Source organism: Lactuca serriola, chromosome 1, assembly GCF_051521515.1.
Source record: "Lactuca serriola cultivar US96UC23 chromosome 1, Lser_US96UC23_V15, whole genome shotgun sequence".
In the NCBI taxonomy this organism is placed as follows: Eukaryota; Viridiplantae; Streptophyta; class Magnoliopsida; order Asterales; family Asteraceae; genus Lactuca; species Lactuca serriola.
This window is the reverse complement of record NC_136408.1, coordinates 6461436-6485861: the sequence shown is the minus strand read 5'-3', so window position 1 is coordinate 6485861 and position 24426 is coordinate 6461436. Positions and strand designations below refer to the sequence as shown.

At 35.4% G+C, this 24426-nt stretch overlaps 3 protein-coding genes and 1 non-coding gene across 6 annotated transcripts; 3 read left to right on the top strand and 1 right to left on the bottom strand.

The window, feature by feature from the left end:
• Positions 1–1431: 1431 nt before the first annotated feature.
• Positions 1432–1540, bottom strand: LOC145080816 (small nucleolar RNA R71). The gene has a single exon (XR_013695399.1). It is a non-coding gene; the product is annotated as a small nucleolar RNA R71 (small nucleolar RNA).
• Positions 1541–4770: 3230 nt separating this feature from the next.
• Positions 4771–5244, top strand: LOC145051121 (uncharacterized). Its single transcript, XM_078999255.1, has one exon. The coding sequence runs from the start codon at positions 4771–4773 to the stop codon at positions 5242–5244; it is 474 nt and encodes a 157-aa protein (XP_078855381.1).
• A 7123-nt stretch (positions 5245–12367) lies between these two features.
• Positions 12368–16010, top strand: LOC145091310 (MA3 domain-containing protein). Its single transcript, XM_079029040.1, has 4 exons — positions 12368–12632; positions 13371–13699; positions 13848–13942; positions 14033–16010. Exons 2-4 carry the CDS (start codon positions 13471–13473, stop codon positions 15860–15862), a joined length of 2154 nt encoding a protein of 717 aa, XP_078885166.1. The 5' UTR covers positions 12368–12632; positions 13371–13470; the 3' UTR covers positions 15863–16010.
• Positions 16011–17070: 1060 nt separating this feature from the next.
• LOC145090990 (Pseudouridine synthase family protein) lies at positions 17071–23654 on the top strand. 3 transcript variants are annotated; one of them, XM_079028954.1, is made up of 16 exons: positions 17168–17235; positions 17316–17375; positions 18839–19061; positions 19759–19879; positions 19990–20062; positions 20659–20704; positions 21046–21156; positions 21406–21487; positions 21732–21828; positions 21966–22026; positions 22111–22241; positions 22321–22429; positions 22516–22639; positions 22716–22823; positions 22969–23040; positions 23160–23381. In XM_079028954.1, exons 3-16 carry the CDS (start codon positions 18951–18953, stop codon positions 23225–23227), a joined length of 1314 nt encoding a protein of 437 aa, XP_078885080.1. In that variant the 5' UTR covers positions 17168–17235; positions 17316–17375; positions 18839–18950; the 3' UTR covers positions 23228–23381. The 3 variants fall into 3 exon arrangements, with proteins under 3 accessions (XP_078885072.1, XP_078885061.1, XP_078885080.1); XM_079028946.1 differs by lacking the exons at positions 18839–19061; positions 23160–23381 and adding an exon at positions 23578–23654 and having other exon boundaries at positions 17071–17235; XM_079028935.1 differs by lacking the exon at positions 18839–19061 and having other exon boundaries at positions 17072–17235.
• The last annotated feature ends 772 nt before the right edge of the window (positions 23655–24426 follow it).

Genomic DNA, 24426 nt, shown 5'->3' with positions numbered 1-24426 from the left:
TATATGACGACAAGTAACATATAAAATTGATTCAAACGACTAATTTGATCAATTAATTATAAGTATAATCAACTCGAACCGAACACTAGTAAACTAGTTAATTTGTCCGCCTGATCACCGTATGAATGAGCTTGTTTGCTAAAGGATTAAAGGAGTGAACGCGAATTTGGTCATTATATGAATCGGTAACCAATTAAACTATAATCCATTGCACTTCCACGAATCAACCATAATAACAAATAAATCTCAAGCTAAACGAAAGTATCTTAATTACCTTGGTTAATTAACCTTTGTGTTCCTTGCTTAGTTTTAGTGTTACCTTAATTAGTTAATTTGGTAAATCAAGTTTCTAGTCTTGCAAAACTAGAGAAAAATATTTTTTCCATGTTATTAGTAATTAATTAGTAGTAGATAAAAATTAGCTAAAACACTGTTCCTTGTGTTCGATACCTGTCTAGTGTGATATACTATCTTCAACAAGGTACACCGCCTTAGGAAATAATTAGTCACGTTAGTAGGATTAACTAGTGCTTATTAATTTTCGCATCAAGTTTTTGGCACCGTTGCTGGAGAACAAATCGGTTATAGTTACTTTAAATCTGCTATTTTATTAGGAAATTTCATGTTTAATTGATTTTAGTTTGTCGTTATAGGTCTTTCTTATTTTTTACTCACCACGTCGTGGTACTTATCACCACGTCATGGTGTCGTAACAGTAAACCTTTATTTTCGTGTTTGTTCTTTTTACGCGTTATAGTTGTTTCTTTGTAGAGGTTTATGACCAGAGGATCCAACACACCTTTAATTCCACCACTTGAAGACCCAGAGTCCGCTTTTCGTAAAAACACGAACAAACCCGAGAAAGATTCAAACACACCTAAGAAGTCACACCTTCAAGAGCCTCAAATCATTTTTTAAGAAGGAGGGAAAGCAAGCGGGAGAATCCAACAATTCAACAAAAGACGAAGGCACTTACGAATCAAACAGGAAGAAAGCGATAACGAATTAGAAAGAAGTAGCAATCAAGAAAGAGGACTCGACAACACCATGGCGGACATTCCTGACATTTCCATGGAGACGTACAAAAAGAGAATTTATGATGACACCGAACCAGGCCTTGTGCAACCCACCATACCTGCCACTCCCACATTTGAACTCAAGGGGCACATTCTCGCTGCAATAAAAGATATTCCTTTCTCCGGAAAGGAACATGAAGATGCTTACAAGCATCTTGATGAAGCGAACGACATCGCTGACTACTTTAACATTCCAAATGTTTCACGAGAAATGGTGTTGTTGAGGATGATTTCTGTCACTTTCAAAGGACCTGCCAAGGATTGGCTGAAGGCACTACCACCGGGAGCGATAACTACATGGGCACAAATGTGTGAAGGGTTCTTGGAACAGTTTTGCCCACCATCCAAGGTAGCTAAGTTAAAAAAAAGGGCATTTCTAACTTTAAACAACAAATGGGGGAGTCGTTGTATGAATCATGGGAATGCTACAAGGATCTACTTCAAAATGGCCCTCAAAACGACCTAAATGTGCAACAAGAAGTTTCTATCTTTTACGATGGGGTGAATTCCCACAACAAGGCTACTCATTGACTCTCAAGGTCCCTTAACCAAGAAAAATCATGCGGAAATCAAGGGGCTCATTGAAGAATTTTGTAAACATTCTAGAGAATACCATAACCCACAAAATGATATAATAAGGGGATCTTCTAATGCTGCTTCAGAAGACATATCGACGGTTTTGGCAATGTTGCAAAACATGGATAGGAGGATGACTAATATGGATCGAAAAATACATGCAATGAGAGTTGGGTGTGAAAACTGTAACGGACTACATTTAACAAAAGATTGTGATCTTGATGAGAATGGAAACTGAAACGTCCAAGCTTTCTACTCGAGTTGTGATCGATTTGATGAAGACCGGAGAAAGCCCAAGAAGAAGTGGTTACCTTATGATGAGTACAAGAAAGCCAAGGAAGAAAGGCACGTAGAAACAGAAGCAACAATTGGAGAACAACAAACTATGATGAGGGAGCAACAAAATCTACTAAGAAATCAGCAAGCTTCCATCTTGAACATTGAAAAACAACTTGGGCAACTAGCTAAGCAAATAAATGAAAGATCACCGGGGGGACTTCCAGGAAATACCAAACAAAATCCGAGAGGAGCCCAAATCGAAGTTGTAACAACAAGAAGCAGGAAAATAATTACTCCGTTGACACCCATCGACAAAAGCAACCCGGATGAGGAGCAAGAAATTTGAGAAGAAAATCAAAAGCAAGAAACTAAACAGTTAACACATTGTGGCAAAAGTCTGAAAAGAAAACTATTGAACCCGTTAAGCCATACCACCCACCACTGCCTTTTCCAAGTAGAGCAATACAAGAGAAGAATGCTAAATATTATCGAAAGTTCTTAGATCATATAAAGTATCTTGAAATCAACATTCCATTCCTTGAGGCCTTAGCCGAAATGCCAAAATATGCCAAATTTATCAAGGACCTCTTAACAAACCGCAAGAAAATGGAAGGATTATCCAACGTGGTGCTAAATGAGACTTGATCTGCTGCAATGCTAAACATTTTTGTAACGTCCCAAAATTCAAGACTAAAAATTTCTTTTAATAAAACATTACTTAAAGCAAATTCATCAATCCGAAACATAATCAGAGCATTAATTTCCAAAACACATGTTCATTATCAAAGTAAAACATTCCCAGACTGTCTAATCTATGGTGTGTGTCATGCGATGACCCCGAACTCTTCCCTCCGCTACCGGAAGTACCTAAAACCAAAACTAAAAACCGTAAGCACAAAGCTTAGTGAGTTCCCCACCCTACCACATACCATGCATAACCACATACTGCATATACTGGGCCACGCCCGCTATTCTGGGCCTCGCCCGCTACAACGGCCCCACCGCTCCAGGCCTCGCCTAGCTTCGAGCCCCGCTCGGATACATATCTATTCCACTTAGACCTCGCCTGTCACTGGGCCTTGCCCGCTAACATATAATAGCACATAAACATATCACATCACATAAGCTAAACATATACTAACTGATCTTGTCCTAAGGCCTAGCCTATCCTGGGCCTCGCCCTTGTCCTGCTACTAATGAGTCATGGAACCCCGTCCATGCTCCTACTGGTAGTGAGATACAGGCTCAGCCCACACTCACTCTTTCCCCAACTTGGGCCTCGCCCCTGATATGCTGCTAATGAGATGTGGAACACCATCCACACTTTGCTATTGGTGAGATACGGGACCTCGCCCACACTCACCTCCCTACCAGGCACATACAAGTATCACACAGACAACAAGTATAAACTATCATATAAACCATTCCTTGGGCACCCGCCCGCTATCATTGGACCTCGTCCTGAATATCATACTAGCATACTGCGCCTAGGGTTAACCCCTGGGTCTTTTACTCATAACTACATGGGTCGGCATTGTGGCCTTAGACCCATTCACACAAAGGGAAACTCACCTGCACATGCTGATGACCCTCTCTAGTTGCTACCCGACAACTCTCTGAACTCCCGCTCCACTAGCTCCCCGAGCTTCAATAACAATGCAACACTTAGTCTAACTGTCCCCCGAAAGTCGACTAAATCAACTCTGACCAAAGTCAAAGTCCTGGTCATGGTCAACCTTCCAGGTCAACCCTACTCGCCGAGTCAACCTACTGACTCGCCGAGTTTCATATGCTCAGAGTCCTTCCATTCGCGACTCGACTCGCCGAGTCAGTCCATGACTCGCCGAGTCTACCGATTTCCGAGTCCTGACCTATCCAACTCACCGAGTCTCCACTCGACTCACTGATTCGAGTCTCAACTCGAAGGGAGTGGGGTTTCGTGTCCTGACTCGCCGAGTCCAAGACCAGACTCACCGAGTCCAAGGCAATCTTCATCCGACTCGACGAGTTGTTCATCCCACTCATCGATTTCCTCCTAATCTTCATGCTACTCGCCAAGTCCACTCAAAGGACTCGCCGAGTCCATTCAGATCTTCATACATGCAGAGGGCTTTTGAGTCATGCATGGACTCCAAAATGTAGATCTACCCTTCCTAAGCCTATTCCTCATGTAAAGTTGCAAACTTTACGTGTAGAGAAGGAGATCTAGGCTAAACACACCATGAACTAGGGTTTAAGGCAAGGAGGATCTATAATCAACTCAAGGGCAGTTACTTTATGCTTCACAAGGCCAAAATGTGTTTAGATCCGAAGTAGCAACCTCAGATCTGGTTTCTAACTCATATGAATATCTAAACATGGCTTAGAAAGCCCCAAAACTCACAACTAGAATAGATCTAAATGAAGGAAACTACTTAGTACCTTCAATAACTCAGAAAGGTTCCACAAACTTTGGATCTAAGGCCAAACCTTGAAGCTTCAAAGATTTCCCTCTTCCTTCTTCCTTCAAATCACCCAAAAATGGCTTGGAAGCTTGAATGAGCAACAATGGAGCTTAGGGTTCGGTGTTCTGGGTGAGAGAGGCAGTAAAGGAACCCTAGGGGAGAGAATGAGACGTTTAAATAGGCCCCAAGTCCCGGATTTAGGGTTTTCCTCGCTCAGACCAGACTCGCCGAGTCTCCTTAGCAGACTCGCAGATTCGGTCACTTACTCCTTGACCCGGATCCCGCTCGGACTCGCTGAGTTCCTCCTTGGACTCGACGAGTCGTCCCTTAAACTTAGGGTTTCCTTTCCTTTCTTGGCCTTCCTGACTTTGGGTGTTACAATTTTACCAGAGAAGATGGGTGATCCAGGAAGCATAACTTTACCATGCCAATTCGGGAACCTAGCAACTAGTCATGTGCTAGCCGATTCGGGAGCAAGTGTTATTTTGATGCCCTACTCGTTCTCTAAGAAGCTCGATCTCCCCGAACCAAGATCGTTCTGCATGGTCATCCATTTAGCCAACAAGACCATGACCTTTCCAAGAGGTATATGTGAAGATTTACTAGTAAAAGTTGACAAGTTTGTTTTTCCCGCAGATTTCATTGTTTTAGATATGGAGGAAGACGAACAATTCCCAATCATCCTTGGAAGGCCCTTATTGAGCACCACTCGAGCCTTGGTAGATATTAGAGAGTCCAAACTTACTCTTCGAGTTGGAGAAGAAGCAGTCACTTCTGGAGTGAACATAGCAATTCAACATTCAAGAATAAATGATGACATGACTTTCTCAGTTGATGTTGTTGATGATGTACTTGAAAAAGAGCTATGAGTGTGGAAAGAAACAGAAACCGAGGGTTATATGGTGCTAGGAGAAGGTAACTTTGATGCCGAGCTTGATATACAAGAATTGGAGAAGCTATTGGAGGAAAGAGGGTATAATGAATTGGAAAAGGAGACAGAAGAAGCAACACGATGTGGCACATGCAACATGTCGTGGTCAACATTTTTTCCACAATCTGATATTAAAAGTTGCGACAACACGATGTGGAAGAAGGACCAAGTCGTGGTGACTGACGAAAAACCAAAAAATGAGTTGAAGATTCTGCCCAAACATTTGGAGTATGCGTTTTTGGAAAAAGGACAACAAAAGCCCGTTATTATAGCATCTGATCTAACCAAACATGAAAAGGAAAGCTTAGTTGAAGTATTAAAGAAAAGACAAAGCGCCATAGCATGGAAGATAACCGACATCAAAGGCATTAGTCCCGCCTATTGTTCACATAAGACCAATCTAGAAGAAGGAGTTAAGCCTATAGTACAATGTCAAAGAAAGCTCAACCCAAATATGAAAGAAGTAGTGAAAAAAGAAGTGTTAAAACTTTTAGACGTTGGCATTATATATTCAATATCTGATACCCAGTGGGTAAGTCCGGTACACGTAGTGCCAAAGAAAGGAGGAATGACGGTGGTTACCAACAAAGACATTGAGTTAATCCCAACAAGAACGGTAACCGGGTGGCGCGTTGGCATCGATTATCAAAAGCTTAATGACGTTACATGCAAAGATCACTTTCCTTCACCATTTATCGTATTCGGTCATCTTTACTATTGTTTTCTAGATGGTTTTTTGGGGTATTTTTCAAATCCCAATTGACCCTCAAGACCAAGAAAATACCACTTTCACTTGCCCAAGTGGGACTTTTCTATATAGACACATGTCATTTGGGTTATGAAACGCACCAACTACTTTCCAAAGGTGCATGATGGCTATCTTCCATGACATGATCAAGAAATTTATTGAGGTTTTTATGGATGACTTATCGGTTTTTGGGTCCTCTTTTGAAGATTGTTTGTCCAATTTAGACCTAATGCTTGCAAGATGTGAGAAGACTAACCTAGTCCTAAATTGGGAAGAGTGCCACTTCACGGTAAATTAAGGAATTGTGTTGGGACACAAAGTATCAAAATTGGGGATAGAGGTGAATCAAGCGAAAGTTGACACAATAGCTAAATTACCGCCTCCGACTAATGTAAAAGGGGCGAGGAGCTTTCTAGGCCATGTGAGATTTTACCACCGATTCATCAAGGATTTCTCGAAGATTACAAGGCCATTGACTCAACTTCTTTTAAAGGATGCGTCGTTTGACTTTTTCTAAGGAATGTTATGAAGCCTTTCAATTGTTAAATGAAAAGTTGACTAGTACCCCTATTATGATGGCCCTGAATTGGAGTCTTCCTTTTGAGCTGACGTGCGATGCTAGTGATTATGTAATGGGAGTTGTTTTGGGAAAAAGGCTTGACAGCCATTTTCACCCTATTTATTATGCAAGCAAAACTTTAAACCCGACTCAAAAAAACTACACTACTACAGAAAAAGAGTTGTTCACGGTGGTTTATGCTTTTTATAAATTCCGCCCATATTTAGTCTTGTCGAAGACAATTGTTTTTACCGACCATTATGCCCTTAAGTATCTTTTTGCTAAACAAGATGCTAAACCAAGACTGGTACGTTGGGTATTGCTTTTACAATAATTTGAAATTGAAATTAGAGATAAAAGGGAATGGAGAACATGGCTGCCGATCACTTATCAAGACTTGAAAACCCGAATTTGGAAGAATTAGAAGAAAACAAGATTGGAGATGATTTTCCTGAGGAATATCGTATGGTTATAGCAGGAAAAGTATCTTGGTATGCAGACATAGCTAACTATTTAGCAAGTGATTATCTTCTAAAAGAATTGACACGTCAACAAAAGACGAAACTATTTTCTGAAGTCAAATATTACTTTTGGGATGAGCCATACCTCTTTCGAAGTTGCACCGACGGAATAATAAGAAGATGTGTGTTTGGGAAAGAAAGTCTTGAAATCATGAAACATTGCCATACCGGGCCCACTAGAGGACACCATGGAGCACAATACACGACGAAAAAAGGTCTTTGATATCGGGTTTTACTGGCCCACTATTTTCAAGGATGCTATTAAATTTGTTAAAGAGTGTGATTCGTGTCAAAGATTGGGAAACATTTCATCCCGAAACGAGATGCCCCAAGATAACATCCAAGTTTGTGAGATATTTGATGTTTGGGTAATTGACTTCATGGGACCTTTTTCCAAAGTCAAGAAGGGATAAGTATATATTAGTGGCTATCGACTACGTTTCTAAATGGTCGGACGCACAAGCATTACCTACTAATGATGCTCGGGTAATGGTTCGTTTTCTTAAAAATCTATTCTCAAGATTTGGCGTCCCAAAAGATCTTATTGGTGATCGAGGTACCCACTTCGCAAATGATCAGTTCGCTAAGGTGTTACAAGGATTTCGAGTTGGGCCTTGGGCCAAATTCGGGAAAGGGTAAAATGGACTATTACCCTATGTTTGGGCTCTTAGCCAAGATTGATATTCCAACGGTTGATTAGTGTTCGTTTATTGTGATAGTTCGGGATTTTCGGTGAGTAAGCAGTCAGAGGTTTTCAGTTCAGTTCGACATTGTGAGGTGAGTTTTCCTCACTATACTCAAAGGTCGAAGGCACAAAAGTCGACCCTTTGGATTGTTATCCTGCTTTATTATTGTTGTGATATGTTAGATCGATATTCAGGAGAATGTGTTGATGGTGGGTGGGGAAAGTTTGTCCCCAATTATCTTTTTTTCTTTAATAATATATCATTTTTTTTGAAAAAAAAATAATAATTAATGATATATTGGTAATTTTATATGGCTCCGACCCTTATTTTTTTAACAATGTCAAACGAACATCCAACATAAGGACCGTTGATGTGCTAAGTTTTGTCGAAAGAGACTATTAGTTTGTCAGGTTTGTTTCAAATGGATTATCCATATAAACAAAATGTTTCATAAGAAATATCTTATAGAAAAATTAAAAAACATTATTACCATTCGTGAAATTTTATCTATTGGATTTAAAGGCAAATAACCACTTGCAACAAGAAATGTTGCGTTCTTTAAATAAAGATCAAACTATTTTAATATTGATTATTTTGTTATAGCAACTTATCTTTATAGCTTTAGAATAAATGAATATAATAATAGACATACTTACTTTGAAAACATAAAAATGCAAATGTTACTTTTTTTTATTTTTTTAGTATGTACTAGTTTATAACCCGTGGATACCACGGATTAAAAAGGTAAAAATAATTTTAATTAAATTATAAGGTAATTATTGAGCAATGATAAAAAAAAAATTAATAATTTAATAAATTAGGCAATAGATATTACAAATAAATTTTTTATTCAAGTGTTTGATATGTGTAAAATGGATGAGTGAATTAGTGGAAATTTAATTAATGAGTAAAAACCTTAGAATGACAAGTGGCAACTAATTAATGTGAATCTCTAATTGATTGACATGTGGCAAATGTGCTACTCTTTTATTAGGTAGGAAGATTCGAAAGGTAAGTGGCGATTACCTAGACACACACAAATCGACTTTCTTCTCGATCCAGTTCGCTTCTAGTCAAAATGGTCAACACCGGTTCAAGGTTAAATCGGTTTGGTCTCAAACCGATTCTTCAATAAAATTATGTGAACCTTTGCAAACCGGTTCGGTTCCTCCCACACCGGTTCGAAATAAACTGATTTAACATAAAATTGACGTATTGGGCTAGTTTAAAAAAGAAAATGGTGAACAAAAGGGGTCCTTTTATATATATATATATATATATATATATATATATATATATATATATATATATATATATATATATATATATATATATATATATTAAGTTAACATAATATAACAATTATTTTTATTATTAAATTACACGTGTGTCATTTTCAATGATTCTTTTCATTTTTGCAACTTATATATATATATATATATATATATATATATATATATATATATATATATATATATATATATATCTTTACTATCTTATAAAAGAAATCCCACTATTTCTAAAAATAGATTGAATATAATAATATTATTTTTTTAAGACGTTGAAATCATTAAGCTAATAGTACAAGTAGTCATCAATAAAATAATATTAAATTTTAACATGTGTTTTGAATCATTATATTTCTCAACAAATTCTATTTCCTTCCCTGAATTTCAGATAATTCAAAATTTGAAACCATCAGAAAATACATGTTGATTCAAATATCCCTCCTGCACATGGCTCTTTCTTAACAGGTTTTTATTTTAATCTTTACTTGTAATTGATTTCATCATTTTTAACTTTTTGTATTTTTATCTTATAAATATATTGGTTGAAGGCTTTATTATATCAGGTTTGTTCCTAAAAAGGTTTTTACTATGTTTCTTTAATGTGTTGGCTTTGTAGGTTCAAAGAACTCAACCAAGAGGGCGAGTTAGAGCATTGTATTATCATTAGTTTGTATATTTTGGCATCTTACTTTTGCAATAAAGAACAGTTAAACACAAGATTTGACATGATTAAGGTAGTTTGTATATTTTTCATCTTGTTTAGTCTAAAAATGAAACCTTTTTCATCATTGGTCCTTATAATATCAAGTTTCATCACATGAACTTCCTGATTACGGTGATTATTGTCCTTATTATAAGGTTCTATATAGATTTTGTTCAATATTTTAAGGTTTCAAGAACCTAAATCAATATGAATCCCTGAATTACATACCATCGTTGAAAATGTTTTAATTTGTGACCAAACATGGTTTAAAATCACAATGAACAAGTTCACACCTAAGTATTTTGGCCTTCTTAAAGGCTTATTTATCGACTTTTGAATCACAACACCTGATATTCCAAAGGTTTATTTTTATAAACTATTATTTATATATTTTAGCATTTTACTTAGTAGGGCATTAAATTAATAAAGGAATTAAGGAAAACGAAAAAAAAAAGATGACGATAAACAGTACAAGTGGTTTGGGTATGTATAAATGGAAGTAATAACCATTTAAGGGGTGTTTGGAAAAAAAGCTTATTGCTTATTAGTTTATTAGCTTGTAAGTTAATAAGTAAGTGTAGGGTAACTTATGAAAAAATGACGTATTAGAGGTTCCCCACCGGAATAAGTTATTTTAATCCAAACACTTTTTTAACTTATAGTGATGTGGAACCTAATAAGTTGTTTTAAAAAAAGCTTAGCCAAACACCCCCTTAATATGGTATGGTAATGCTCTTGAAAAATAGATGTCATTTAATATTCATTTCTCGAAGTGAACGCAAAATGGTTTTAACTCTAAAGAGATCAAATTATTCGCCGCCCGCCGCTTTGCGCGGGTAGACGGCTAATATATATATATATATATATATATATATATATATATATATATATATATATATATATATATACTGTGAGCTACAACACTTCCCTATTGGGTGCTTAGATATACACTAAATCACATTTGTACTTCTCCCTCTTGTATCTTCAAACAATACATCAAACATTTGCCTCGTTAAAAACCTTGCCGGAGAAAACCCTTTGAGACAAAAACTATCGTTGACTGATAAAAGAATACGATATGGATGTGTTGAGCGAAGAAAAATAACCTATAACTCCTTAAAACCTTATTAAAAGAAAACCTAGTGAAACAAAATATCTAAACAGAGGACAGAGGAGTACACAATGGTTAGTGGTTACAAGGGTTAAAGATATTCAAGTGAATATTCCCTCTTATTTCAACTGAAAATTCCTTGAACTAAAGATAAAAATAGTACACAAACATTCGTCGGAATGCCCCCCTTACATGCACTCGGGTGCTAAGTATACATGATGATATAATCCTTACTTCCACACAACTTTGTGCATGACATGTCATTTAGGTAGCTTATAGAGCTTCTTAAGTCCAATTGCTATGACATGTTTTTTGAATGAATACTATGATAGTGACTTGGTGAACAAATCTACATGATTATTCTCTAATCCATTATGCTGCACTTTGATCTTTTGAAATGTTTGTTGTTCATTAGTAAAGAACAATTTTGGTGAGATGTGTTTACTAGTATCCTCTTTGATGTAATAATGTTTTATTTGATCAATAACAATGTTATCTTCATATATGACGATTGGTTCATCGGGATCATAATCTAATTCACATATACTTTGAATATGACAAATTATAGGTCAAAGCCATACATTCTTTAGTCGCCTCATAAAGCCTGAGTAGTTCAAAGTGATTGTGAAAGTAGCAACTAAAGTCTTTACAAGACCCTTAATATCATCATGTTCCCGATGGTAAAAAAAACAAAACGAATTATATGTAAGAATTCGATTATTCAAAACCAAAACGAATCATATTTTTATATTTGTTAAAGGATTGATTCGTTTCAACTTTTAAACTCATTGCAATTACAATGTTGTTGTTCATGACCAGATATAGGACTGTAAACGAACCAAACGAACATGAACAAGGTCTTGTTCATGTTCGTTCGTTTAAGTTAGCCAAACAACAAACGAACACGAACGAATAAACGAACGAGATTTTCTTGTTAATGTTCGTTCGTTTAATAAATTACTTTGTTCATGTTCGTTCATTTATGTTCGTGAACATGTTAAACGAACATAAACGAACAAACATAAATGAACAAAGATAAAAAACACAATTGAACATATATAAACATAAACGAACATATAATATAACAATATAATAAAAAAAATTGAATATAAATGCATATAAATAAACTTAAACGAACTAACCTAAACGAACATCATAAACAAATGTTCACAAACATAAATGAACGAACGAGACCATTGTTCATGTTCGTTCATTTAACTAAACGAACGATAATTTTTGTTCATATTCGTTCATTTATTAAATAAACGAACATAAGCGAACTTTCCGTCGAACAGTTCACAAACGGTTCGCCGAACGTTCAATTCGTTTACGGCCCTAACCTGATATATAAAGTATCCAATATTTAATATAATTTTCTTGTTAGCCGGGGAAAGTAGCTAAATTTTGCCACAAATTTTACCTTCCTTAATCTTTGGGGAAAATTCGTGTCTCAAATTCTCTCCCCTTTCCAATGCCCGGTATTTTCTCTTACTTGTTTGAAAATGTAATTCACCTTTTTCTTTATCTCTTCCTACGCTCCAACTTCCCCTCTCAATTTCTTTTCTCTTTTATGCGGACAAATTTCGTTGAGATCTGTTTTTGACATCAGTTATCTGATTCTAAGGGGTTAATCGGTCGTATTAACAAATAATCTGCCACACCCGTGTTCTATTTCAAGAAATTTCTGATCGATTATCGTCGATAAGCAGGTAATTCAGGTCTCAACACCTTGGTTTTTTTTATGGGTTTTTATGTGATTTTCTATCTTCGGTTTGATTAATCGTAGTATGTGGTTTCAAAATCGGATTCTTGACTTGAATCATCTAGTGCTGATGCAAAAGTTATTTTGGGCGAATCGAGAGTTCACACAAACCTGTAGTTATTGATAAGATGTTCACCCTTGTATAACTCGAAAGAATTTCAGTGGAGTTATTGTTTCGATCGTAATCTCGATGCTTGCTTGAATACCTCTCTGTTTTCTTATAGGGAATCTTGATTTATAACATTCTTTTCTTATATTTATGTGCAAACCTGTATTTTTTTTTTCAATGGCATAACAATCTGTCGTTTAATTTTGAACGATTAGAGCGGTGTTTGGGTATGCGTTTTCAAATTGATGAATCGTAATCTGATAACCAGATTAATAGTTGATTAAAAGTTAGAAATAGTTAGATAAATTTACATTTATGTCTATAATCAGTTCTATCACCACCTCTATTGGTTCTCTAAATATTTTACTATGAATGATCAAAAAATCAAAATCAGAATCGCGTCTTGTTTCATTCTTGATTTTTGATAGGAAATCGTGATTTACAACATTCTTTTATTATTTATTTATTTTTGTGCAAAACCTGCATTTATTTAACTGGCTTAACAATCTGTGGTTTGATTTTTGAACGATTTAGAGGGATATGTGAACCCTCTGACGAAACGTTTTTATTCTGTAGGAACTCGGTGTAGGTGTGGCTGAAGATTCTTGAGGGGAGGTTCCAATTTTCAGCCATTTCCAAAAAATTTGATTCCCTTATTATGATTTAAGAAATAGAAATGGATATGAGTGAAGGGTACAAGTCGAGTGAGCATAAGGAACAACTTCACACTGCTTCAGAAAGTGGGGATCCTTCATTGAGGATTTCCACATCTCCAAAATCACCAAGATCCCCAAAGATTCGTCATGGAAAAGATAGTCCAACCAAAGGGAGCCCCGTCAAAGGAATTAGCCCGAGGAAAAACGACCGCCATTCGCATTCTGGAACTGATGGCCGTCCCAAGAAAGGTACCACGTTTAACGGAACCCGGCGGAATTGGAATTAACAATTCCATTCCATCTCATATTTGATTGCCAAACTGACGCTTGGAATCCTTTGAATTCCATCCTTTTTATAAATAAATTTTGATTGATTCCTTTCTTCCAAAAATGACAGGTGGTTGTGGCGGGAAGGGAACATGGGGAGGAATACTCGATATGGATGATAATCGCTTTGTTGATAGTAATGACCCAAACTATAGTAGTAGTGAGGTACGTCTATCGTCTTCTTTTACCCATAATAGCAACATACTTACATTTCTTTACCCATAATAGCAACATACTTTCAATAATCTTTTTCAGGAGAAGGATAAAACAGGTGTTAAAAAAGTGTGTCCGAGATTTGAGGGGTACAAGAAAAAGGCTGCAATTATTGTGGAAGAATATTTTGCCACTGACGATGTGATCTCAACTGCAAACGAATTAAAAGACCTTGAAATGCCAAGTTACAGCTACTATTTTGTAAAGAAACTCATTTCCATGGCTATGGATCGACACGATAAAGAAAAAGAAATGGCGGCTGTTCTTTTATCCTCTCTCTATGCTGATGTCATCGATCCGCGTCAAGTCTACAAAGGTTTCCGGAAGCTTGTAGAATCTGCAGACGATCTGATCGTTGATATTCCAGACACGGTCGATGTTCTCGCATTGTTTGTGGCCCGGGCAGTCGTAGACGACATACTCCCGCCCGCATTCTTGAAAAAGGAAATGGAGGCTTTGCCGGGCGGGTCCAAGGGCATAGACGTAATTAAACGAGCTGACAAAGGGTATTTGTCGGCCCCACTTCACGCGGAAATTATCGAGCGGCGGTGGGGGGGCAGTCGGAATAAAACCGTGGAGGATGTGAAAGCGAAAATCGATAATTTGTTGGTTGAGTACGCGGTGAGTGGGGACAAAAAAGAAGCAATCCGATGTATTAACGATTTGAAAGTCCCGTTTTTTCATCATGAGATTGTGAAACGCGCGATTATTATGGCGATGGAACGGAAAAAAGCCGAGGGGAAGCTTCTAGATTTGTTGAAAACCGCTTCGGAAGAATGTTTGATAAATTCAAGCCAAATTTCAAAAGGGTTCACGCGAATTATTGACACGGTTGATGATTTGTCGCTTGATATACCAAACGCGAAGGAACTTTTACAGTCGTTGATCTCGAAGGCGGCTTCTGAAGGGTGGTTGTGCGCGTCGTCTTTAAAAGCGGTATCGTTTCATCCCGAAAAGAAATTGGTGGAAGATAGTATTGTGAAGGCGTTTAAAGCGAAAGCACAATCGATAATTAAAGAGTATTTTTTGACGGGGGATGTGTTGGAGGTAAATAGTTGTTTGGAATCTGAAAACCTTTCTTCGTTTCCGGAGTTGAAAGCGGTTTTCGTGAAGCGGTTGATTATGTTGGCGATGGATCGGAAGAAACGGGAAAAGGAAATGGCGTCGGTTTTGTTGTCTTCTTTATATTTTCCGGCGGATGACGTGGTGAACGGATTCACGATGTTGATTGATTCCGCGGACGATATCGCCCTTGACATTCCGGTGGTGGTGGAGGATCTTGCCATGTTTTTGGCCCGTGCGGTGGTGGACGATGTTTTAGCGCCGCTACATTTGGAGGAGATCGGCGGCAATTTGTTACGGCCGGATTCCGTCGGAAACAAGGTGTTGAAAATGGCGCGGTCTCTTCTGAACGCGCGGCTTTCCGGGGAGCGGATCTTGCGGTGTTGGGGAGGTGGCGGGAGTTACACGAACGGGTGGGCGATTGAGGATGTGAAAGATCAGATCGGGAAGCTTTTGGAGGAGTTTGAATCGGGTGGGGATAAACGTGAAGCATGTCGGTGTATATCGGAATTGGGGATGCCATTCTATCATCATGAGGTTGTGAAGAAGTCGTTGGTGACGATTATTGAGAAGAAGAATGATCGGCTTTGGAAGTTGCTCGAGGAGTGTTTTAACACGGGATTGATAACTCCGATTCAGATGACCAAAGGATTTGGGAGAGTGGCGGAATCGCTTGATGATTTGAGTTTGGATGTGCCCGATGCTAAGAAGCAATTTGGGTCGCTTGTGGAAAGGGCCAAAGTGGAAGGCTGGTTGGATTCATCGTTTAGTTTCAACAACAAAGTTTTGGAGAATGGGCATCGTTCTTGAATCCGAGTGATGATGATTGAATCGTTTGTAGTATTAGTTGAGAACAGAAAGTTTTGGAAAAACCGGGAATAAAGGATTCCAAATGTTATGTAGGTAACTGTATGAGCAAGGTGAATTTGATATGAAACAAACACATTTCTTTAACAAATTTAACTGTTCTTTAGTTGATTTGATTTATGTTTTTTAATTAAATTGCTAAAATTAAAAATGATTGGTGACATAGAATATTGGTGGAATTAAGGATATGTTCGGCAATGAGCTGTAGAGGTTTTTTTAGGAGCTTTTAATTTCTTGTAGAAAAAACTCGAATTCAAAGGAAAATTTTCCTTTAGGATTATTTTAAAGTTTTATTGTAAATAATAAATTCATAATTATAAAATTACTTCCGGTAGCTTTTAAGATTTTTTTTTAAAGTTTTTAGTTTTTTATATTTTCTCATTTGACATGTTACAAAAACTTACAATTATTTTTGCTGAATAATTTCAAATAAATAAAAACTATAATTTCTAGCTAACAACTAGTTGTGACACACATACTCGTATATACGAGATGTTTTTAAAACCGATTCAGAAGCAAAGACCAAACTCAAACATGGAACAATATATTTTTTTATGATTAATTTACAATAATCAAGAACACTTAAGTATCTTATTCATAATGAATAAGTTTGGTCTTGAATGGGAATGATTTAGATCAAAGGAGGCTTTATGTGCTCATATTAGATCTTCTAGTTCCAATTTGAATAATCCTAACCAGCAAAACAATAATTCGATAAAACTCGAAAAATCATATTTCAGGAGTTGAGACTTTTACGATGTGTGAGTATCTATCAATATTTATCAACATAATTACGGTAATATGGATACGTTTGTTTTTTATATGATGCATTTAATTGTGACCACATGTATTATAAATTTATTATACAGATATTAACAAAACTAACTATTTTAAACCATGTAATTAACAAAATGACTATATTTTTTACAGTTTTAAAAAATACGACTTCTATCCTGAAAAAAAAAAACAAAGAATTAAATGAAAAGGAAAATAAATTTGTGGGAAGAAAGAAAACTTTTGTAATTCAAAAGTGAAAGGAGAAAAGATGTAATTTAAGCTAATTGGAATTTTTCAAAGTGAAAGGATCAAATATGTAATTAAAATCGAATTTGGAATTGCGAAACTCTTACAAGTACTCATTTATTCATTTAAAGTCTCGCTCTCGCATTTTGTCAAACACTTGAGCTGCAAAAAGAGAGGGAAGGAAAATAGGGAGAAAACGAGCCTCCGAGCATCCTTCCCATTCCATGGAGAACCAAAGTGAGCTCATCATAGAGTTAAGATCTAAGTTGTCTTCTAGTGAAAACAGAGTAAAGGTACATTGATTTAGTTTTTCGATGTATTATTTTTGTTTTTTTTACCTGTATTCGTTTTTAATTTTTTGATTCATCCCCAGGAACTGGAAGCAGCGAATGCGAAATTAGCATCACTTGTTTCTAGTTGTATCTGCCACAAGGTTAGCCCTCGGTTTCGTTACGACCGTTTTGTATTTTCTTTTTGTTTGTTTGGTCTATCTGCAAGTCGTGGTTCTTTTAGGACAACCGAAAAGGGAAAAATCCTTGCCACTGGAGGCGAAACAAGTTTTCATTTTTTTTTTTAATTGCAATTTAGTTCAATTTAAGGTGTTTGAAGGATTTAATTTGGTATAGGCATTTTAAACAATATGGTCAGGTTTTGCTTGCTCTTTGCAATGGCAAACAAGTAACAAGTTGTGACTGTCATAACTGGTTTTTCTCAAAGTAAAAGATGAGTACACACATCTTAGGATTCCTAGCATATAAATTGCAAGTACTCCATCAGTATAAAGTGTGAAGCTACTTGGCAAAAAACCTTGAGTTCATAAATTGATATGAATGTATTATTTTTATATTAAAGAATGGTAACTATAATACAACTAGTGCTTTTGCATAGATTTGGGTATGCACAATATAAAACAAGCACAAGGTAGTTGGGAATTCTGGGATCTTTCAAGTTACTCAAAACAAGTTTATCTCTAATCTAAGTTCAGGCAGTGAGAATAAGAATCTTGGTGATGGTAGGCGTAGGACTAGGAATGTGTTTTCAGGAATTTCTTATTTAGTTGAGCTTCAGGGAATTGTTTTTATCTCACAGTTGCTCTCTACATATGCAACATGCAATACATATTTCTTCAATGTCCATCAAGATACAACTTGTAAATATAACATAAGACTCAAGCAAATGGAACTCATGCAAACATATGAATGCAATCTATGAAATGTATGGTCATTTGTTAAATGATTCATTTGATGTGTGATCCGTTTTAGAAATAACATGTACTCACCTAGTTCTTGAACAATGAATTCAAGTATATCTCCTTCCTACTTCTACTGTTCGTCACCCCATGACCAAGTTTAATCTACACGACTTTCCATGTTACAAATGTAAAGCTATGCAACACCAGCATATCACCTTCTTCCCCAGTTCGTGATATCCTCCATAACATCAATAAGTATGATCCTAATTACCCATTTTCTTGATTAGGGAACCAATACTTGTTCATAAACGAGTATTACAATGTTTTAACATTATAACCATCCATTAATCATCCTATTAATCCCATTTTTACCAATAATCTTAAGTATGGAAAAAACTACCCGAAACCCTCCATTAATTCTTAATTTCATCATGAATTTCACTTGTGATCGATCTCCCAAACGACCCCCAAGTGATTTCTAATGTTAGGGTGCGTTTGGCACAGAGAAATGGAGTGAGAGAAATGTAATTCATTCCATTTCACTTGTTTGTTTAACACCGAGAATGAAGAAACGCGGAAAAAATTATTTGCATTTCCAGAATTTCCATTCTCCATGTTGGTAGAGCGAAAATATACGTTGCTATTTTTCAAAGTGTATAGCCTTAAGAAAACAAATCCAACTTATTTTTGTAATTTTCATGTAGACTCATAAAGGTGCTGCTTGTGTTCGCGACAAACCATGTATGCATTGCAACAAACATTGTATAATCTTCAGTAAGGATAAAGCTAGTGGTAATCAGGCTATTGATCTTGGAGATGAAGATGTTGCTGAAGAGACAAAAAAAACTTCACCTTCACCTATTGATGTTGAAGGGTTTGGGAATGTTCCTATGTCTCAAGGACCAACTGCTAGTGTCTCCAGTAAACGTAAAAGAAACAAAAGTCTTGAAGTTGGTAGCTTTTATATGAAGGCATCAAAAGACATAAATGAGACATTGGAAAAGTTTGGTGATAAACTTAATGAGACCATAAACAATATATGATTTGAATTTTGATGAAACTTATAACAATGAAAAAACATTTAAAATACAATTCATTCATATATTTTCAATCAAATATTATACATCAAAAACAAAAATATTTAAAGTCAAAGTTGAAGAATAAATACTTCAAAAGTCAAATGTGGACAATTAATTTGGGACGGAGGTAGTATATGTTAATTGACTATTATAAAAAAATAATTGAGAAAACGAAATATTAGAAATACCAAAAATACATAATATGATAACTAAATATGTAAATCATAATGGTATTATTGTAAAAGATTGATGTTTGAGAAAGATAAACTGATAAACATGGTAAGAAAATTCATTTCCAGTTTATTGCTTTATACAACCAAACAAGGGGTACATCATGAATTCTATTTATAGGTGAGATCAAGTGGTTAATTAATAACCCAATCGACTTAATTTGACCTTTAATAACCATTTGACTTTATAAAGTGTCATTGTCGTTTTGCACCCTTTCTTATATATAATATTTACACACGTGTGCCAATGCCATCCATCTTACTAAGTATTTGTAAGAACAGCAGATTGAAAGTTCCTTTTTCACCCTTGTGCAGGTGGAGGAGAATTTTGATTCTGATCTGTCAGACAAAAATATGTTGGCTGAAAAAATGGAAAAGTTGAAGCAAGGAAACTCTGTTGAGAATGGAAAAAGGAAACCAAAGAAGAGACTGTCAGGTCTATCTTTGCTTTGACTTTTGTTGACTTTTGAGAAGACATTTTGTTACTAGCATTTATGTACTATAACCTACTACTGTTTTGTTAATGAAATGCACTCTTTTCTACAGGTTATAGCTTCAACTCCATGAATCATCACTCACAGAGACTTGTGGCTCTGAAAATTATGTATTTTGGTCAAAGGTATGAAAATGTTGCTTTTATGTAACTTGTTCTCTTTAGTTGTTTACTATCTATGATTCTACAATGTGTAATAAGGACTTGCATAGAAGGTTGTGAATAACATGTTTTTAAATGCAAGAAATCACAATGTGCTGCAATTTATTAATGTAATATATAGCATCCTACTTCCATTACTTTCTAAGACAACATTGTAGTTTCAATTTTTTTCTTAAAGCATTATGCTTCGAAAAATCTACCCAATTATCGCATAATTCTTCTTCTATTCTTTTTCTTATTTGGATAACATTGGTATAATTGGGTAGATTTTTACACAATGTAACAGGAAAAAATTAACGTACAATGCTATGATAAACAGAACACATTGTTATTTCCTGCATTTAACCCTAAAACTGTAACATCATTGGTTTAGGATAATTGTATATATATTATATGACAAAGGGTATTAAAAAGTTAAAAACAATCAGTTATATACACTATACAGACGTTTAGTTAGTGACTTTGTTATTGTACTCATATATCAAAGCCTAAAATTACCATATGCTGCCTTTATGTATGTTGTTATTGAGTATTGACACTTGCCATGTCTAACATGTCAGGTTCTATGGTTTTGCATCAGAAGCTCAGATGGAGCCAACTGTTGAGGTAGGTTTGTGGATCTTTGACTTAATGTACTTGTTAGTATTTTAGTTAGTATTTAAATGTGGATTTTGATTCAGTTTGGATCAAGAAATTACAGGATTAGGGTAGAGAAAAGGAGAAATTATATTCAATCTCCCCTGTATAGGGTAAGGTTCTCTGTAGAGAGAGAAAGTACAAGTAAAAACGTAAATGACAACCACCACACTTTAATACAGAAAGACCATTATACCCCTGTGTTGATCCAACCTAAATTGGAAGTCTAAATGATCAACCTTAACTTGAATTTAGATAAAATAGTATGTGCAACTTATTTGACATATATGATTTTGTATTATTTGTTTCAGTCTGAATTGTTCAAAGCACTTGAAAAGACGAGACTTGTACTTGGTGACAAGAAGGATTTGCAATATTCAAGATGTGGTAGAACAGACAAGGGTGTTTCTTCTGTAGGGCAAGTAAGTTGAAAAAATAAGTAAGTTTCATATGCTTCAATTATTCTTTTATAAAAAAAATCAAAATCACTTTATCCAAACTCTAAAAAAACTTAATTATATTTGGATCTGCATTATGTGACTGCTATCATAATTAGGTTTTGGTGTTTGGTAGTGTAGATAAATTTTTTTTAATTTATTTATAAGAAAATATTATAGCTGATAGAAAATAAATTCACATGTTTTAATTTTTCAATTATGATAATTGTTTAGGTTGTTGCTTTACTATTGAGGTCAAAGCTTAAGGAACATGGAGGCAATACCTCTGAGGAATTTGTAGACAAAAGGCCAGAAGGTCAGCTACATTTCTTTGTGATAAATTTCTACACAGCATTTTTCTTATTAGTACATTGTACTTTGAAAATATATATATCAAATTATATCAGTGAAAATTGTTTTTTTGTATTTAGGTAGGTTTTTCAAAGTAGAATGTTTTAATGGGAAGAAATTAACATATAATCAGAAGTATGTTGCTATTTAACCCTAAATTATTAAAATAGTTTAGACCTTATAGTCTGTTTTTTTTTTTGTGTATTCAGAGGAAGAGCTGGATTATGTAAGAATATTGAATGGAGCTCTCCCAAATGATATTCGAGTGATGGGCTGGTGTCCTGCTCCTGATAATTTTAGTGCAAGGTTTGTTTTCCAAATTTGTATCTTTGAGTTTTAATCAACTATATATATTTACTATTTAGTAGTAGCTTTTTAATTTTTATGAGTTTATTTGTAAAAGTAAAAGGCTGATTGATTCATTGTGGCTTGGTTGTTTGCAGGTTTAGTTGTCTGAGTAGGGAATACAGATACTTCTTTTGGAGGGAAAATTTAAACATATTGGTATGCTAACTTATAAATGTAATTTATGTCTTGGTCTTGCTGCTGGAATAATGAAATGTTTTTTTTTTCTAAAAAAAAAATCAGGAAATGGAGAGTTCATGTAAAAGGCTGATTGGGGAACATGATTTTAGGAATTTTTGTAAGATGGATGCTGCGAATGTGCATAATTACAAGCGCCGTATAACATCATTCGATATATGTCATTGCAATGGAAGGTTTGAATTCAAACACATATCCAAAATTAAAGATTATTAAAAAAAATGTTTATTGTTATTTATTCTTTTTGAGTTACAGTGATGAGCTGTGGTTTATGAGAATCAAAGGCAGTGCTTTCTTGTGGCACCAGGTTCGTTGCATGGTTGCTGTGTTGTTCTTGATTGGCCAAGGTCTTGAATCACCCGATGTGCGTAACTTTTATTGATTTGAATTTTGTTTAAGTTGGAATGACATTAATTTTTTTTTTTATTATTATTATATAAATATGTTTAGGTTGTGGATGCTTTGCTTGATGTTAAAAAGACGCCTAGGAAACCTCAATACAAAATGGCTCCAGAGATTCCATTAGTTCTGCGATCTTGTGAATTTGAAGGTCTCAATTTTATGTGCTCCTCAGGTACTACTTTTTTAGTTTATAAAATAAAATCCCTTCATTGAAATTTGTTGAATTATATTTTGACTTTTAAGAGCAGATTCCAGGCGAGCATTGCAGTTGCATTTAGAGAAGGAATGCCAGACATACAAACTCCAAGCTGCAATTTTCCATCAGGCTCTGCTTAATCTTTCAACCATTCAAGATGGTATTGGTGCTCTTAACATAGCATTTTGAGTTATATTATATGCAAAAGACATAAATGCCCTTCCTTGTCTGCCTCATCTCATCATCTATTGGTCCTTCCTTCCTTCCTTCCTATAGAAGATGGTGATATTTTTTCATGTGTGCAGATGTGAGTATAACAAGTAAGACGAAAAAGAAAGTTTCTTCTCATGTTCCTCTTATGTCACGTCCTACTGAGCGTAAGTCCCTTCTGTAATTACTTAATTAATTAATTGCATCTCATTAGTTTCTTATTTGGCTCATTTAACTTATAATAATCATATGTTATGTTATTAATAATTTGATATTCATTGTACAGCATCTTATAATGAGCGGCGTGCTAAATTATTAACTTATGCTTTATCCAAGAAAACATTACAAGAATAACTATAATTTATTCTTTATATTGTCATTCTTGTAGCTTGTGTTAGCTTGGTTTGTTTCTTCTCATGGAATAGATTATACCGACTAAATGTGTTTAAGAGATAGGGAATATAATTAGAGTGCATCATTATTTAAAGAGAATTTTTGATTGTTTTTATTTTCTTGATTTTCATGTCATGAGCAAAGGCTTTTTGAAAAAATGGGTTGGGTTTTAAACTTACATTGTAAACTTTTTTCTTCTTCACTCAACTCTTAAATTTTTGGGAATTTTATGTTTCCAAAAACTAACTAATTTTATTTTTGTGGAAAATGTCACTATATGGTAATTAAATCTCGGAATTGTTTTCTATTAGGTGTATGTTGCACACGAATGAAGTTGTATGGTGAAAATCATGACAATGTATGTTATGAATAATGCAAATAAAAGTGTATGGTAAAAGTATTGACAATATATGTTGTTTGAAAATATGAGTAATTATCCTATTAAATTTTCAATAGTTAATCGGCTTGGAAGTTTTTTATATTATTTTTATTAAGACTGCTTGGTATGCACAACGCCAGAAGGCGTTATCGTGATCTGGCACCCAAAAAACGCTGCCATGATGGCTTAAACACCGCCCCCAGGATGCGTTATTAGGTGTTATGGTAGTCGTCGTTATCAAGGGTGCGTTATTATGTGTTATGGTAGTCGTCGTTATCATGGCAAGTTGGCAACAAGAGGTAATGTCGTTTTAAATGTGGAAAATCAATTGGTTACAGACTTACTTACGACCTTATGAGTTAGGACTACAAGTCCAAATATCAATACATTTAAAAATAAAAAATATATATTTTTTTATTAAAAATATAAACGGGTTGGCGGGTCAACTCGTTTATTTTTTTAGAAACTCATATATGACCCGTTTAATAAACGTGTTGGCAGGTTGGCGGGTTGAAAAACTCAACCCAAACCCGTTTATTTCGTGTCGTGTCGAGAATTGTCGGCCCTAACCTGTCCCTATAGCCAATGGTGCTAAACCGCTTCCAGAACGCTACCCGTTTGTTGGAACGCCAGAACCACTAACGTGTTTAAGAGATAAAGGGGTAAAGAGTGAGCAAAAGAGGGTTAATTCTAATTCGAATACTAAATCTCGTGTTCCAAGAAGAGGTTCTTGGGGAACAGGACAAAAAGTTGAAGATGGGGTTTGTGCATCACCGATGGT

What these genes read in the sequence shown, in the direction of transcription:
- LOC145051121 (XM_078999255.1), top strand. Translation starts at nt 4,771, where the DNA reads ATGGGTGATCCAGGAAGCATAACTTTACCATGCCAATTCGGGAACCTA.
- LOC145090990 (XM_079028935.1), top strand. Translation starts at nt 17,167, where the DNA reads ATGGAGAACCAAAGTGAGCTCATCATAGAGTTAAGATCTAAGTTGTCT. An exon ending in AGATGGAGCCAACTGTTGAG is followed by an intron (nt 20,705 to 21,045) that starts GTAGGTTTGTGG and finishes TATTTGTTTCAG; the next exon opens with TCTGAATTGTTCAAAGCACT. An exon ending in GGGAAAATTTAAACATATTG is followed by an intron (nt 22,027 to 22,110) that starts GTATGCTAACTT and finishes AAAAAAAATCAG; the next exon opens with GAAATGGAGAGTTCATGTAA.
- LOC145091310 (XM_079029040.1), top strand. Translation starts at nt 13,471, where the DNA reads ATGGATATGAGTGAAGGGTACAAGTCGAGTGAGCATAAGGAACAACTT. An exon ending in TGATGGCCGTCCCAAGAAAG is followed by an intron (nt 13,700 to 13,847) that starts GTACCACGTTTA and finishes CAAAAATGACAG; the next exon opens with GTGGTTGTGGCGGGAAGGGA. An exon ending in CAAACTATAGTAGTAGTGAG is followed by an intron (nt 13,943 to 14,032) that starts GTACGTCTATCG and finishes AATCTTTTTCAG; the next exon opens with GAGAAGGATAAAACAGGTGT.